Here is a 17,754-nt window from a genome sequence, read left to right on the forward strand (position 1 = left end):
CAGATGAGGAAATGGAGACTTAGAGAGGTTCAGTTATCCCCAAGCCTATGCGCTTGTGTGTATGTGTCTGTGTGTGTGTGGTTTGTCCATGTATGGACTGTCAGTCCCATCCATTTCCAGGGCTGAGGCCCAGCTGGGAATAGTCAGTAGCTCTTTATACCACAGCCCAAGCAGACACCAGCACCCTTCTTATGCTTTGTACTCCCCTTATGTGTCTTGCCACCGCCCATCTGTCAGTTTGTCGTACTGTTGTGGCTTGCATGTTGCTATGATGTTGGAAGCTATGCCACTAATATTTCCAATAGCAGCAGGGTCACCCTTGGTGGACAGGTTTCAGCGGAGCTTCCAGACTAAGACTAGGAGGAAAGGGCTAATGATCTACCTTCAAAAATCAGCCAATGAAGACATTATGGATCACAACAAACTATTGTCCGATATAGTACGGGAAGGTAAGCCCCGTGGGTTGGAAGGCACTGAAAATACATAGCATCAGCAAGAATGGACTCCAGCATACCAACAATCACGAAGATGGCACAGGACCAGGCAGTGTTTCGTTCTGTTAGCCATAAGGTTGCCATGGTAACTAACAACAATTCCTTTATTGATTTCTTCTGCCTTTCAAGATGGTGGGGTACTGGGTGCTTTGGAACACTTTAGTTTCTGGCTAGTCTGAAGACAACGCGCCCTCCTTGGGTGGGCAGTGCACATGCCACACGCAGGCCCCTCACTCCTGGCAGGCTCGGCTGCGTTCATGAACAGCTCATGTAGGCCTTTTGACTCAGAACATCTGTCTCTGCATCCCTAGCCCCTGGGCCAGGTTCCCTTCCCCGTGCTCCTAGAAGTCACTCAGCTCCTGTGGTCAGAACCGAGTCCTCAGTTCTGGGAGTTTGTTCTGGGAGGAGAATCAGAAAGTGCCTGACAAATCCTCTGCTTTCATCAATTCACTTAGACAGCTTCCATTTTCCAAAGACATCCAAAATCTTTCGTGGGTGATGCCCAGAAGCCTACCAGCACCATCTGCCAGGGAGGACAAGCCAGAGTCGTGCAGAGCTCTTAACCGCTGTGACTGGGCAAAGTGACAGCTTTGAAAAATGACCCTCTGCATCCGCAGCCTAAGTGAGTGGGCAGGCTCGTCTGTCCTGGGGGCAGGGGTTTACCACCAGGTAAGCCAGGTGGATCGTGTTTCCAGAAGCCATCTCCGTCACCTCTCTGGCTGATTCCAGAGCACAAGAGACGTGTGTGTGCACAGAGGACCTCAGGTTGCCCTCAGCTGACAGCCTCGGGTGGTTGTGATGGAGACCGTGTGTTACTAGTAGCAGTGGGCCTGGGGTACCAGTGGGTCTGGAAGGCTTCCCCATCCCCTCGGGGATGCATCCACAGGGAGACGTCCTCCAGCCAGACCTGGACACACAACCATACATGGCCAGGCCAGACCCCGCAGAAGCCAAACCCTAAGGGTCAGGCCTGAGGCCCTAAATCACTCTGCTGCTATGTGACCAGGCTGGGTATGAACCTGGGCCCATCAACTTCAAAAGTCTGATCTTTTTAATTGTGACCTGATCTCCCAGTCTTCTTCACGGTTTAGTTTCCAGGGGCTGGCGTGTTTCTGAGGTTCCCTTAATGTAGGAGGGTTCTCAAACTTGAGCATTGCCACCCCAGTGCTGGCCCCCACCCCCTGAGCTTCTGACTCCATAGGTCTTGGGTAGGGCCCAAGGAGACACATGTTTAACAGGCTCCCAGATGACGCTGCTGGTCGGGTGTCACACTGTGAGAACTGTGTCTTAGTGCATTAGGAGTCAAGACAAATTGTTGTTGTTAGTGCCCCCCAGTTAGCTCTGGCTGATGGTGGCCCATATGTAGCAGAAGGAAATGCTGCCCAGCCCTGTGCCATGTTCACCACCATTGCTGTGCTGGAGCCCACTGTGGCCTCTGTGTAAGCTGAGTGCCTCACAACCGAAGGGGCTCATCTTCCAGACTACGTTCCAGACTACAATCGCAACCCTGTTGCGATTCACAGGGTTTTGGACTGAAGAAGTAGTTTTAAATCTGTTCTCGACCAGCTCTTTTGTATTTTCAGAATAATGCCGATAAGATAACTTCATTATATTATCTTACACCTAACTAAAGTAGCAAAAAATAAAAAAAAAACTTCTGAAAATAATTCCCAATGTGGAGAGAATGGCACTCTTAATTGTCAGTGGCACTGTGACACTGTAGAATGGTTTTGGGAAGCATTATGCCACTATTCAGTAATTCTACTTCTCAGAAATTTATCTGAAGGAAACAGTCAGAAGCAAACAACAATTTATATGTTTTCTACAGCACTAATAGTTAAAGCTTGGAAACAATTGTCTAGTTTTAGAAGAAATGGTTTATTAGACTGGTGTATTGATATAACAGAAAAATTGAAATGTAATTTAACAGGAATGGGATAATAGGGAACAACTGAAACGTAAGTTACAGCGACTATAGGAAAATGGAAGCAATTTGACAGGCTAGGTGAAAATGGCCAGGTAAAAATTTGTACACAGTTGTTGGAATAGTATGTTGTTGTTGTTAGGTGCTGTCGAGTCGGCTCCGACTGATAGCAACCCTATGCACAACAGAAGGAAACTGCCCGGTCCTGCGCCATCCTTACAATTGTTGTTATGCTTGAGCTCATTGTTGCAGCCACTGTGTCAATCCACCTTGTTGAGGGTCTTGCTCTTTTCCACTGACCCTGTACGCTGCCAAGCATGATGTCCTTCTCCAGGGACTGATCCCTCCTGACAACATGCCCAAAGTATGTGAGATGCAGTCTCGCCATCCCTGCCTTCAAGGAGCACTCTGGCCGTACTTCTTCTAAGACGGATTTGTTCATTCTTTTGGCAGTCCATGGTATATTCTTTTCCAACACCACGATTCAAAGGCGTCAACTCTTCTTCGGTCTTCCTTATTCATTGTCCAGCTTTCACACGCATATGATGTAAATGAAAATACCATGGCTTGGGTCAGGCACACCTTAGTCTTCAAGGTGACATTTTTGCTCTTCAACACTTTAAAGAGGTCCTTTGCAGCAGATTTACCCAATGCAATGCGTCTTTTGATTTCTTGACTGCTTCTTCCATGGCTGTTGATTATGGATCCATGTAAAATGAAATCCTTCAAAACTTCAATCTTTTCTCCATTTATCATGATGTTGCTCATTGGTCCAGTTGTGAAGATTTTTGTTTTCTTTATGTTGAGGTGTAGTCCATACTGAAGGCTGTGGTCTTTGATTTTCATTAGTAAGTGCTTCAAGACCTCTTCACTTTCAGCAAGCAAGGTTGTGTCATCTGCATAACGCAGGTTGTTAACGAGTCTTCCTCCAATCCTGATGCCCCATTCTTCTGCATATAGTCCAGCTTCTCGTATTATTTGCTTAGCATACAGATGGAATAGGTATGGTGAAAGGATACAATCCTGACGCACACCTTTCCTGACTTTAAACCAATCAGTATCCCCTTGTTCTGTCCGAACAACTGCCTCTTGATCTATGCACAGGTTCCTCATGAGCATGATTAAGTGTTCTGGAATTTCCATTCTTCACAATGTCATCCATAATTTGTTATGATCCACACAGTCGAATGCCTTTGCGTAGTCAATAAAACACAGGTAAACATCCTTCTGGTATTCTCTGCTTTCAGCCAGGATCCATCTGACATCAGCAATGATATCCCTGGTTCCACGTCCTCTTCTGAAACCGGCCTGAATTTCTGGCAGTTCCCTGTCGATATACTGCTGCAGCCATTTTTGAATGATCTTCGGCAAAATTTTGCTTGTGTGTGATATTAATGATATTGTTCTATAATTTCTACATTCGGTTGGATCACCTTTCTTGGGAATAGGCATAAATATGGATCTTTTCCAGTCAATTGGCCAGGAAGCTATCTTCCATATTTCTATCACCAAGGCCATATTTCCCAACTACTGATCCTTCTTCTTTGTTTCCAACTTTCGCATTCCAACCACCAGTAATTATCAATGCATCTTGATTGCATGTTCGATCAATTTCAGACTGCAGCAGCTGATAAAAATCTTCTATTTATTCATCTTTGGCCCTAGTGGTTGGTGCGTAAATTGGAATAATAGTCGTATTAACTGGTCTTCCTTGTAGGCGTGTGTATATTATCCTATCACTGACAGTGCTGTACTTCAGGATAGATCTTGAAATGTTCTTTTTGACGATGAATGCAACACCATTCCTCTTCAAGTTGTCATTCCCAGCATAGTAGACTATATGATTGTCTGATTCAAAATGGCCAATACCAGTCCATTTCAGCTCACTAATGCCTAGAATATTGATGTTTATGCATTCCATTTCATTTGGAATGGCATAAATATGCATATTTGAGGATGGAGTCTAGGGAATTACTCTATTTTGAAGTGAATTGGAAATTTTTGTTTTAATCGTGTAATATCTTTAAAAATAAAACACTTTTCAAATGTTCTCAAGGCTATTTAGTAATGACTTCTCTAACTGTAGTTCCAGAAGTGCCCCTTTGCTGAGAGGCTGGTAGTCGTCAAGGTCACGGCAGGCTCCATGGGTAGATGATAAAGTGTTTTATTTTGTCTGGAGCTAAGAGCATGTGGGATTCCCCAAACCTTCATCTCTTGATTTGGACCCAGGAGAGGGTGATAAATTATATTTTATAGCATCAATACCGAGGCTTTTACGGAGTGTCTTCACTTCTGAGTGGCGCCTGGGGCAGCGGGGAGGTCTCCTCCGGGCCACGGCTCAGGGAGTCTACAGGGGCAGGAAACCTCTCAGGAAGGCAATACGCTCTCTCTGCTTTAACCAGCTCGTGGTGACCCCACGTGTGTCAGAGTGACTGACCACGGCTCAGGGAGTCTACACGGGCAGGAAACCTCTCAGGAAGGCGATACGCTCTCTCTGCTTTAACCAGCTCACGGTGACCCCATGTGTGTCAGAGTGACTGAGCTCCGCTGGGGTTTTCAGTGGCTGATTTTTTGGATGTAGATCATCTGGATTTTCTTCTGAGGCACCTCTGGATGGACTCAAACTTCCAGTTTTTCAGTAAGCAGCTGAGTGCATTAACTGCCCACCTAGGGACTCATCTTTCCACTTAGGCCAAGAATAAAAAACAAAAAACAAGCCCAAAGGAGTGAGGAAATTTTCAGGCAATGGGAGGCCTCCCCCCTCAAACGGACCTTTGGTTCATCTAACTCAGGAGCACCCACGTGTGTGGGCCAGCTGGGAGGAGACAGGAGAGACTTGGAAATCATTCAGAGAAGCCAGGGCCAGTCCAATGAAATGTTTTCATTTAGAAAAGTCTCGTCAGTGGTGATTTTTGTAGGGTTTATTCTGATTTGGGGGGCTGCATGGCTAATTTAAAATCAGAAGTAAAAATGAATTGCATTTTAGAGTTGGACGTGTCCTTAAGATATTCTCGGGAAAGTTCAAGAGTCCTCAGACAGAAAGCACAGGGCTAAAACTCAGGCTGAAACCTTTCTGAGCCTGTTTCCTCTTCAGAAAGTAGGAATAACATGGGTGCTTTGCTGTCATGGTTAGCTGCTGTCCGGTAGGCCCCTGACTCATAGTGGAAACTCTGCTGGTCCTGTGCCATTCCCACTGATAGGCTGTGGATCGGCCCATTGTGATCCACGGGGTTTTCATTGGCTGATTACCAGACCTTTCTGCCTGGCCTGTCTTAACCTGGCCGCTCGCTGAAACCAGTTCAACATCATGCAGCACTCAAGCCTCCACTGACAGACAGGTGGTGGTGGGCATGAGGTACAAGAGCAAGGCACAGGGAGCCCCTGGGGTATTTTGGGGGTTCAGCCAACAGTAGGCATCACTATGGTTGCTCTCAGGAGTGGTGATCCTTTGCCTCCTGCCTGTGGTTTGTTCTGTGGCTACACACCCATTTTGGCTGTGATAGCCAAGTCACTGACCTTCCTTGTTCCTTCCTCACCTACGAGGCATGGACGACAACAGAGAAGGTAAAGGAGCCCACTCAGCTGCTAACTGAAGGGTCGGCAGTTTGAACCCCCTAGCCACTCCACGGAGGAAAGATGTGGCAGTCTGCTTCCGTAAAGATTACAGCCCTGAAACCCTATGGGGTAGCTCTACTCTGTCCTGTTGGGTTGCTATGAGTCAGAATTGACTTGATGGCAACGGGGTAACAGTAGGGGCTGAGGAGTTGTAATGAGGGAATCCACCTAAAAGTGCTTGCATGGTGTCCAGCTCATGCAAATGCTCAGAAATATAACATGGTGCATCTCCCCTACGTGTGAAAGGGAGCAGCCAAGTGCAGCCTGAAATCTCCCATCGAGGGGTGTCTTGGGGGAGGCACCCACTCTGTGTGCTTGTCGAATCCACCTTGAGAATGAAGGCAGCTCCCGCCCCAGTCCCTGTGCCAGCCCCCGGCCTCTCACTGCCCTCCTGTGCCCGAGGGCTGTACCTGTCTGAGGCGCAGGCCTCTCGCCTGGCCTCTGGCCATGCAGAGCTGCCATACACACACCACAGCACTGTCTCCCGACGTGACAACCATTGTGGCTGATGGGCACACAGCGCACAGGCAGCGGCCCCAGGTGGCCAGGTTCTCAAACTTCATCAGGACCTGTGGGGACAGGTGGGCTAAGCACTGGTCCAGGGCCAGCTCAGGACTGGGGTGGGGCGGGACAGAGTGACCTAGGCAAGCGTGGGTGCTGCTGTCCTGTCGCGTGTGGTGATACTTGTTCTGGATCCATTTACTGAGACCTGTGCTGGGCCAGGCCCTGGTGACCAAACCCAGGCCTGGGGAGGTTAGGGACAGCTCTTGGGAAGAGGCAGCATCGGGTCCGGACTGGATAGCTGCCTCCTGAAGACGACGGGAAGGTGTGGGAGGGTGTAAAAGCCAGGTGGGCCAGGACTTGGTCCAATGTGGTGTGGTGGGGTGAGAGGTAGGGGGGTAGGGGGTGTGAGGGGAGGCTAGAGAGATGAGGAGGGGCCACATCAAGCAGGCAGAGACTGCAAGAGGCCTAAAGGGGGTGGGACAAGTACCCAGATGGCTGGCTTCTAGGGTCTTGTGGCACACTTGGTATCTGTTCTCTAAGCCAGGACTGGGCAGGAGAAGCCCCCAGGATGCACCCCAGGCTGAGAAGTGTCTGGGCAGGCTCGATGTGACAAGTAACCAGCCAGCAAAGAGACTTGCTCTGGAAGTGAGTGTTAACTGCTAACTTGTAGGTGTGACTCCCTGAAACGTGGCTTTGAGACAAAGGCCTTTGCAGGGTCACAGGCACGCCTCACGGCCAGGGCTGGGCTCAGCCATACCAAGCAAGTAGGGTTGGGCAGCTGTGGCCCCTCTGACCACCTCCACCTAGCAGAGCAGAGTGCCAAGGGTCCTGAGGGCCACCCTCCCCTGGCGGCCTTCTCACCTTGTCAGAGCCGTATGTGCCCAGGCAGCAGCTGAAATCGTCGAAGCCCCAGCTGAAGGTCCTATTGTAGAAGTCAGGCAACAGCACCTTGTTCCTCTCCACCGCCAAGATGGCCTTCTCCGTGGGGACGATCTGACCGATGGCTCCCTTGGGGGATTCGGAGCCTAGAGAGAAGAGGTACATATCTGCTCCCAGTCAGTATGGTGGAACTCACGTGCCAGGGCACACCCAGTCCGGTTGGGCCCTACCAGGACACAGAAGCCAGAAGAAGGCTGACTGAACTTGACCAAGCCCTTGCCGTGGTCAGAGAGCTCACCAGGGGCACATGAGCTGCTCCCAGTGTCAGGCCCAAGGGTCCTGTGCCTCCCTGAGAGTTCTAGGTCCTCAGCGCCCCCTCTGCCATGGGCACACACTGAGGGTGCAGCCATGCGGGCCCTCAGTGCCTCCTACGATGATGGCAAGGCAAGAGGGGCCCAGGTTGCCAAAGCAGAAGGCATCCATGCCCTCAGCTAGGCAGCTGCTCCTGCACTGTGAGGGTGTCCTGTGGCAGGTCAGCACACCTGTCCTTTTCTCAGTTCCTCTCTCTCAAAGTTATGCCTGGAGACAGGACCCAGGTGGACAGCCCCCATTATCCCGGCCAGTCCCTTCTCCTTGTAGGTGTGCCCTGTCTGTGAAGAAGATGACACCCTCCGGCAGGGCTGCTGTGAGGACTGACAGAGAAGGCAGGGATGTGGGGCACCCAGAGCGGGACCTGTCCTCTGAGAGGCTCCAAAGATGGAGGCTGCCCTGCTTTTGTGAGGAGGCCCACACCACGTGGCGGGGTGGCTCCTTCCTCCCAGGCCTGCGCCGGGTGATACGTGTGAGCCCATCTCCTCCAGACCCCACCCTACCCAGGAAGCAGGGGTCAGACTCCAAGAATATGACTGGGGACATCCCCTCTCCTGCAGAGTAAGAACGGCAAGGCTCAGAGAGTGTCCGGCGTGCTCAGACAACATAAGCACCCGCAAGGTTTCTGTCTGTGCTCTGGCTTTGTGTCAGGTTAGAGACGCCACCTCACAGCGCTGTCACAGCAGTCTGAGGACGTGGCATTGCCTTTCCCACATCACAAATTAGGAAGCTGAGTCCCAGGAAGGCTCACCCTGCACCATCGGGGTGCTCCCCTGACTGGCTCTGGAGCTCCCCTCTCTCCTCGTGCTGCCACGCTTAAAGATGCAGGGCCATGCCTGACTGTCCCAGCCCTTACAATGTGGCCAGAGACACCCAGCCCTGGGGTAGATGGATGCATGGTTCCCAGAGTCGGGAGTGGCTGACCCATAATCAGTAGGGTTGGGGGTGCAGCATGGTCAAGGAAAGGACAAACTAACCCCCCTCCTGCCCCCATGAATGTGACCTTACACTCCTTAGGATACCCATGTTGTCTCCACTTGGTGGGATTCCCTGGGGTGGCACAGCCATCAGACTCCACACCCACAACCCTGAGAGCCAGCCCACCAGCACTTCTGTCCCCATCTGGGTGACTGTCCCTATCTGGCTTTGCGGCAGTTAGAAAGCCACTGGACTTGTGTCAGAAAGAGACAGTCTGACGATCAGGGTGTTCACGGGGCATTGCCACGCACCGCCATATGTGTGCATGGTTTCATTTTGCCCTGTTATGGTGCCCGGAGGCTCACAGTAGGGCTGGGGCTTGCTGGGCTATCTGCCCCAGAGCACACGCTCGGAAATGTGGGCTCCATGGCCAGCTGAATGTTTAGGGGCCACGGTGACCACAGGTACCAAGGTTCAGAGCTGGACTCTCTCTCGGGAGACCTGGGGGCTTCCCACTCACCTGGGTGTAAGAAGGTGTGTGTGTGTGTGTGTGTGTGTGTGTAAGAGAGCGAGAGATAGACATGTTGAAGTTGGTCTAACAGAGGTGGATCCTAGACCCCTCCAAGAGTAGAAGAGCCCCCAGCTCCCACCCGACTGAAGACACAATCTTCCCCAGGTCTGTGCTCCTGAACCTCGAGGGACGCCTGTTCACTGAAGGGCCAACCCGTGGACTGGGCACCTGACCAGAAGGGCTAGACACTCACCTTTGACTGTGACTGGCGAGGGCCTCAGAGACTGCAAGCTGTAGAAGAATGGCTGGGGGTGGCCCGGAAGGCTTGTGGGCGTGTTCACATCTCTTCCAGGTGACAGCTTTCCTGAGCCAGTCCTGGTCGGGTGGGGCTTGGTGAAGAGCTGGGGGCAAGGGTACAGATATTCAGTACACAGGTCACTAAGGGACAGGCACCCAGGAAGGAGCCTCCTGGCGCAGACAGCTGCACAGTCACCGTCAGTGCTGACTGCACGGGTCTGCACCCACAAACTCAGTGCAGGCAGGGGTCTGGGGCCAGAGGGGGGCAGCTCCTTCCCCAGGCCACACTGCACACAGCTGGCAGAGAACCTCCTGGCTGCCAAAGCTGTCTCTTTCCTCTCCCTGAAGTTGGTTGGGAAGCGGAAAACCCAGTGGAGCACCCCTGGTACCTAGAGAGCCGCCTTGCACATCACTGAGTCACAGTGGCCCTAGATCACATGACTTTCTTCAGGCACTTGAGCTGTTTTGCAGATTTTTTTTTTCCCCTTCCCTTACCATCTCTCTGTAGGCTCATCCATCTGGACATAAATACAGAAGTCTTTAACAGCATTTATTCTAAGGAGCACAGGCGAATGCCATTAGTGGCCTTTCTAATTCTCATTGTCTGAGATCTCTGCCTCAGTTGTCACTAATGCCAGCCTGTTTGCATAACCAGGGAAAGCACGCAGAAGCACGAGGCCATGCCGCCTAGCTGAGTCCTTGCTGCTGCACCAGGGGGCATGGGTGCTGCAGCTCCAGCTCTCTGATTCCTCTTCCTCGACTGCACTCCTGGGAAGTCTGGGGCCTTGAGCCCGCCCTCTGTGCCTGTGCTCGGAGCAGCCTGGCCCATCACTCAGCCTTGACCAGATGCTGGGCTCGCTGGTACAGCTGGGTGGCGATGAGTGCCAGCGGAAAGGCGCATTAGACAGAGAACACTCTTCCCCACGAAGCCTGACCACAGCACCTGCAGGCTGGGCCCCCGTAAAGGCTTGCCACAGTACGGCCCGTGATGGAACAGTGCTCTGTCTGTCCTCCAGCAACGTGCTCATGGCTTCACACTGGGCTGCTTTTGGGAATTGATTCTGATGACCACTTAGAAACATCTTTAAGAAACTCAAAGGATATACCGTTTTTTTTTTTTTTTAAAACCAGAATATAAACCTGTGTGTGTTCCATGCTTGCAATGGTGTGAAAAGGTTGTTGCTTGTGGACAAGGACTGTGAAAACGCCAAGGAACAGGCACAGGTGGATGGTGCTGACTAAGACTTTGAGTTGTTTTATTGCTTTATCTATCGTATTCTTTTTAATTAAAGAAATGAAACCAATCGGCTACCCCAGCTCCTTTCCTGCATTCTCTTCTTTCCACAAAGCCCGCCCTGAGTGAACCCACACTGGTCTGTGTTGTCCGTCCTCCAGGTCTCTCTCATGTCCTCTCATGGTCCCCGTGCCATGAGCCACGCAAACCTGAGCACGCAACTTCAGGCCAGGTGGCAGAGGAGCTGAGCTCCGAGCCCATCCAAACGCAGTGGGCACCTGTGCGGAACGGCCTGACCCGGGACTGCTCTGGGAGGAGGAGTGGCTGGGATCCTGCACTCATCTCCCAGCAAGGCTGCTGACTGCCCAGACTGAGACTACAGCCCACGGGGCCACGCTTCTGAACCCAGAGGCTGTGTGCAGGCACAGAGTATCTCCATGTCAAACCAAAGTTTGGGGTTCAACACGGCAAATGCAGTGAGCTGAGTAAGAGCCACACCTTTCATCAGGTCATCGGCAGGAAGGCATGACCTCAAATCACCAGCAACTATCCTGAGAGGGGATGCAGCCAGTGGAGCAGACAGCCTTGGGAGAGACTTGCGGTTTCACCAGGGGCCAGGGGCCGAACTCAGGTGTCTCACCCCTGGGGCCACATAGTGCAGGGTGTGGAGCCGGCCAGATGGGGCTGGGGTGCTGCCTCTGTCCCTTGCTCATGGTGCAATCCGGGCATATTACTATTGAGCCTCTCTGAGCCTCTGTTTTCTGATGTGTAAAAGGTAGAATAATCCCTGTACTCAGAGCTGATGAGAAGGCTCAATGGATCAATCACACTAATAAGTAACACTTTTTGAGTAATAACTATATTCCAGAGTCCCTGGATGGTGCGAATGGTTAATGCTAACTGAAAAGCTGGACGTTCCAGCCTACCCACAGGTGAGTCAGAAGAAAGGCCTGGCAATCTAATTCTGAAAAATCAGTCCCTGAAACAGAACCCTATGGAACATAGTACTACTCGGACCCACACAGGGTTGCCATGCATCATAACCGACAAGACAGCAACTGGTTCTAATTATATTTCAGTTGCTTTCAAGTACTTTATATGTCTTAGCTCACCGGATCTTCACACTGACCCTGTAGAGTAGATCCACATAGAAAGAATTAAATACCATGTAGAGAACACTTATCATAGGGCCTGTCACATACGTGACAGACGAACGTAGCCTTTAACATCTTCCTCGTCATCAAGTGGCAACTGGAGCAAAGCTCTAACATTTAAGGCAAGGGAAATACCTGGGGACCACCTTGCCTCTCCAGTCTTCTCTCCTGCCCCCATCCCAGGAGAAAATGCTCTTACCCGCTCTCCAAGTTCACTCTGCACACACTTGACGAGAAAGCCAGACTAGCGACCTGCTGTACCTGTTTGGGCACTTGTCCAAAGTTGCTGACAAAGCCCAGGATGGTGCTCTTGATCAGTGGGTCTCTGATGCTGCTGAGGTCCATCTTGTCACCATAGAAATAGGGGTGGAAGGTGTTAACAGCTTCCACTGCAGCTGGGCCTTGCTGCTTGTATCCAAAAATAAGGTCTATCCACTGGTGGAGGTTGGCGCTGACAAAGTCACTTTCCAGAGCCTGGAAATAAGACCCAAAGGGCATGAACATCACAGGCCTTTCCCAGGTCCAGGAACCCTCTGCACAGACAGAAAGGGGGCATGTGCTTGAGGATACTGCTCTGTACAGGAGAGAAGAGCACAATCCCTGCGCTGGACCAGGTTCCAGCAGGCAGACATGTCAACAAACGGAAGGCCTCCTATTCCTGCCTTTGGTTAATGGCATAACCCATCTGACTGTTCCCACCGCCCTTGTTCATCTACTTCCTAAAATAACCCTGGTGGCACAGTGGTTAAGAGCTTGGCTGCTAACCAAAAGGACAGCAGTTCAAATCCACTAGCCGCTCCCTGGAAACCCTATGAGGCAGTTCTACTATGACTTGGAATCAACTTGATGGCAACAGGTTTGGTTTTGGGTTTTGGTTTACGTAGTGTTGGTCTGGGAGTGATATCTAACCTGAGTGACTAGTCTGAAAATTAATCCTTGGGTCTCTGATGAGATCTGACATATGAAGGAGGGAGAGCTGAACCTGACCAGAGAGTATGGGGAGGTGAGACTGAGTGCAGGGGCCGGGGAAGCAAGCTCTGGAAGGACTGCCTCTATCTGAATCCGAGTGTGGCCCCTCAAGTTTCTTAACAACTCTGCCCCTCAGTTTCTGCATCTATAAAATGGGGAAATGACCAAGGGTTTATGTGAAGACTAAATGGTGTACATGTCTGGTGCACAGCAGGCTCTGCGTAAGTGTTAGGAAGCAAGCGATGGCTTGGTGTTGTACGCGTGTTTTCTGTTTTCATTAACGCAAGCTTTTGCTGGCAGGTATAATAAACCCCACTTCGGGGCCAGGCTTGGGTGTGTTTTTTAACCTACTGCCTTAGTCATCTAGGGCTGCTATAACAGAAATACCACAAGTGTATGGCTTTAACAAAGGGATTTATTTCTCCACAGTAAAGTAGGCTAAAAGTCCAAATTCAGGGTGTCAACTCCAGGGGAAGGCTTTCTCTCTCTGGACTAGGAGCTTCTCTGCACAGAAACCTCAGGTCCAAGGTACCCACTCTGCTCCTGGCATGGCTTTCTTGGTGGTATGAGGTTCCCCCCTCCCCCGCCCCCCCCCCGCTAGCTTCCCTTTCCTTTTATCTCTTGAGAGATAAAAGTTGGTGTAGGCCACCCCCCAGGGAAACTCCCTTTACATTGGATCAGGAATATGACCTGGTAAGGGTGTTACAATCCCACCCTAGTCCTCTTTAACATGAAATTATAATCACAAAATGGAGGACAACCACAGAATACTGGGAATCATGGCCTAATCAAGTTGATACACACATTTTGGGGGAACATAATTCAATCCATGACACATGCCTTCCCAGCTCCCAACTTCCAGGCCTCAGAACCTCCCAGGGAACAACCAGGCTCCCTGAGCAGATCTCACTTCACTCAAACCGAATACCAAGCCAGTTGTCGTGGAGTCAATTCTGACTCACGGTGACTCCGTGTGTGTCCGAGTAGAACCGTGCTCCACAGCGTTTTATGTCGGAGTAGGACCGTGCTCCACAGCGTTTTATGTCGGAGTAGGACCGTGCTCCACAGCGTTTTATGTCGGAGTAGGACCGTGCTCCACAGCGTTTTATGTCGGAGTAGGACCGTGCTCCACAGAGTTTTATGTCGGAGTAGGACCGTGCTCCACAGCGTTTTATGTCAGAGTAGAACCGTGCTCCACAGCGTCTTCAACGGCTGGTTTTTCAGGAGTAGAGCACCAGGCCTTTCTTTTGAAGTGCCCCTGGGTGGACCCATACTTCCAACCTTCCAGTTAGCAGCAGAGCACGTTAGCCATTTGTACCACCCAGTGAAGACTTCTTGCTTCACTCTAGTATCTAGAAATTATTAACTTTGGGTGTGGGGCCTTCCTATATTGTATCTGGAAGAGAAAGAACAGAATCCTAGGGAATATGAAGTTCCCTCATTGAGAAATCTCTGTCTATCCAGACACCTAAGGGCAAGTGTGTGATGACCTTGAGGAACATTTTATGTACAGTGAGCCCATGCACAATTAGCCCACACTGGGCTTACTGCCCCAGGCAGGAGGATAAGAGACTTTCCAGATTCAGCCATGAGCCTTGCTCTGAGCTTACAGCCTCCCCGTGGGGCCTAACCATCCCCTGCTTGGGAACAAGGATTCCTTTGGAAGCCAGAGATGTCTGCCTCTAACTAAAGGGACATCTAACAGGAAACAGAATTTAGCATAGGAGTTCAAACATAGTTGATCCTCCAGATGCAGATCAGATGGGATAGCATTAGCTCAGATTAGGACACCCAGGCTGGCAATATTTCTTAACAAGAGCCATACACGTGCAAGAGAAAATGTGGGCCAGGGCCTGCACTTCCCAGTCCGCCTAGGAGCAGTCACCATTTCTACTGAGCAAAGCCTGAGTTCAGGCCAGGTTCCCACAATCCAAAGGCTTTCGTTTGGGAATATTCAGATTCCTCCTGTTCATCTCTGGAGGACATTCAGCCCTATACCTGGTGAAGCCAGGCCACCTGTGCCAGGTTAGCGTCTCTGAGGAACATGGCTATAGTGACTTTAAGGCCAAGAAGGCCACTCTCAGGTAACGTCGTATGAGGGATGGTGAATGGTGTGGCTTCCTTGGGTCTACCATACAGCCAGAAGCACACCTAAGAGTCTTCTGGAGATGTTTATATGAAAGATTTTGTTGATGACTACTATAACAAAGCAGGGTTTGGCGGGCGGTGGGGGGGAGGTCACGGGTCAGGACATCTGACCTCTCCACTGGGCCCTTTTTGTAAGAAAGCACATTTTTCATATCCTCGAGTTCTTCTTGAGCATACCTTCCGCCTCCTTTTCTTTTGTGGAGGCTGGCACTCCCCCAAGGCACCAGCTCCTCTTCAAGGGATGGCTACTACTGGATTACAGCCTAGATGTCTTGGGACCAGAAGACGAAGTTGGTGTCCTCCTTGCTCCTTGTTGGTACCTCCAGACCATTTCTCCTCTTCCCTCTTGTTAAAAGAGGAAAAAGATCTGCTCCTCTGAGGTTCATGAGATTTAACTCCACCCCATCCTTATCCTTACTGCTGTCATCTACCAACTTTTCTGCTATTCTCCTCATTCATCGAAGATGGTAACTCCTGACCATGTCTTCTTCTCTGAGATCTCCCATCCTCAGGGATTTCAACATCTGGCCTCTCAGTTCCTCAAGCTCCACTTCTCCAACGACTTTTATCTCTGTTCTATCTAAAGTCACACATTCCACGGACACACCTTGGTCCACAACTTCTCCATCTTCAAACCACTTACTCAAACATCCAGTTGGTGACAGCCATGCTCTCTTCTTGTTTAACTACTTCCTAAGACTGTTCTTCCATCTCATCAGAACTTTCAGTCCCCTAGCTCCTTTACTTCCCTGTAAGCTACCAGCACTCTCTTGTGCTCAGTTATATCTTTATCCAGCTTAGATTTGGTGATCCATAAGTTCAATAGCATTCTGGTCAATGCTTCAAAATCATGTGTACCTCTGTCTTTTCTCTGGACAATCTCAAATATGTTCTGCCTTCTTACCTGGAGACAGGTAGATGGAGGATATCATACAAGGTGGACAATGATAATCCTTATAATTTATTCATTCATCTTAAAAAATAGACTGTTTTTAAGAGTAGTTTTAGATTTACAGGAAAATTGTGCAGGAAATAGAGTTTCTATATATCTCCTCTCCTGCCTGCATACTCTTATTATCAATATTTCAAATTCATGTGGTACATTTGTTACAACTGAGAAACCAATTTCAATACAATATTATTAATTACATTATACCGTTCACATTAGGGTTTACTCTTCATATTGTACAGTCCTATGAGTTTTGACAGATTCATAATATCATGTGTCCACTATTACAGTATCACAGAGAACAGTTTCACTGTCCCAAAAATGCCCTGTGCTCTTTTTATCCCTCCCCGCTTCCTCCTGAATTTCTGGTAACTACAGGTCTTTTCACTGTCTCTATAATTTTGCCTTAAATTTTCTATAATATAGTTGGAATCATACAGTAAGTAGCTTTTTCAGATTGGCTTCTTTCACTTAGCAATATTTCTTTAAGGTTCCTTTGTGTCTTTTCATAGCTTGATAGTTCATTTATTTTTACCGCTGAATTTTACCCTATAACTTTTGGTTATCAATCTCAAGTGGACCCCCAGCATTGCAGTAAAATTCAGATATCGTTCTCTGGTCAACTCACGGTTAATATATTCACGAAGACTATATTTCCTACACTCTTCTCAACTATGATCTCCCCCACCATCCACTTTCAGCAGCTGGTCATACCTCCTACTTCACAGAAAAATAGAAGCCAGCAATTATGCACTCCCACATCTTCTTGACAATGCATACAAATCTTCCTTTATCTGCATCCTCCTGACCTGCTTTTCTCCTGTTGAAGTCCAGAAGCTGTCCCTCCTCTTACCTAAAGCTAACCCCTTACCTGTGTTTCAGATTCCAAATCCTGCTTTTTCAGGAATAAATTATTTCTTCTTCTCATGTATATTCAACTTCTCTTTTCAATCGAATCTTTCAATAAAATTTAAAACTAAAACTGTAACCTTCCCTTCACCACAGTCAAAACTTTTGTTATCCATCCTGACTGTCTTGATTTCCTTACCATCATTCGCTTTCTTTATTTCTTCATGTGGATTCAAGTTATAGTCTAGCAGCCTTTCATTTCATTTTAGCCTCAGAGACTATTGTTTCTGGTAAGGTAGGTCTTCTAGTGATAAATTCTCTGTTTTTGTATATCTTGGAATGTCTGATGTCTCCTTCATTTCTGAAGGATATTTTTGCTGGATATAGAATTCTTGGTTGTCAGTCTTTTTTCTTTCAGCATTTTGAATATATCATCTCTATACCTTCTATGATCCACGGTTTCCGATGAGAAATTACCTGCTTATCTTACCGAGAAGGAGGCATGGTGGCACAGTGGTTAAAGTGCTTGGCTGCAAGCCAAAAGCTTGTTGGTTTGAACCCACCAGTCTCTCTGCAGGAGAAAGATGTGGCAGTCTGCTTCTGTAAAGATTTACAGCCCTGGAGACACTATGGGGCAGCTCAACTCTGTCCTATAGGGTTGCTATGAGTCGGAATTGATTTGATGGCAGTGGGTTTATCTTACCGAGAGTCTCTTGTACATGAGTTGCTTCTCTTTTGCTCCTTAAACTTTTTCTATTTGTCTTTGTCTTTCAACAGTTTAATTATGTTGTATTTAGGTGCGTATCTATCCTTCTTAGATGTGTAGATTAAAACTTTCCATTAATTTGGGAAGTTCTAGGCCATTACTTTTTCAAATATTCTCTCTGCCCCTTTCTCTTTCTCCTCTCCTCCTAGGGCTCTCATTATTCATATGTTGGTA

At 49.1% G+C, this 17,754-nt stretch overlaps 1 protein-coding gene across 10 annotated transcripts in view; it reads right to left on the bottom strand.

The window, feature by feature from the left end:
- The window catches only part of WDFY4 (WDFY family member 4), a 415,213-nt gene that overhangs the window by 9,152 nt on the left and 388,307 nt on the right, over window positions 1-17,754 (bottom strand). For 9 of the 10 annotated variants that reach the window (XM_064269860.1, XM_064269858.1, XM_064269857.1 and 6 more), the window contains 4 exons: window positions 12,161-12,373; window positions 9,468-9,615; window positions 7,399-7,583; window positions 6,444-6,602 (listed from right to left, as the gene is read on the bottom strand). In XM_064269860.1, coding sequence (XP_064125930.1) covers window positions 6,444-6,602; window positions 7,399-7,583; window positions 9,468-9,615; window positions 12,161-12,373 — 705 coding nt within the window. The remainder of the gene's footprint in view (window positions 1-6,443; window positions 6,603-7,398; window positions 7,584-9,467; window positions 9,616-12,160; window positions 12,374-17,754) is intronic. The other variant, XM_064269855.1, reaches the window with a different exon arrangement.

The sequence above is a fragment of the Loxodonta africana genome, chromosome 16 (genome assembly GCF_030014295.1).
Source record: "Loxodonta africana isolate mLoxAfr1 chromosome 16, mLoxAfr1.hap2, whole genome shotgun sequence".
Taxonomy (NCBI): Eukaryota; Metazoa; Chordata; class Mammalia; order Proboscidea; family Elephantidae; genus Loxodonta; species Loxodonta africana.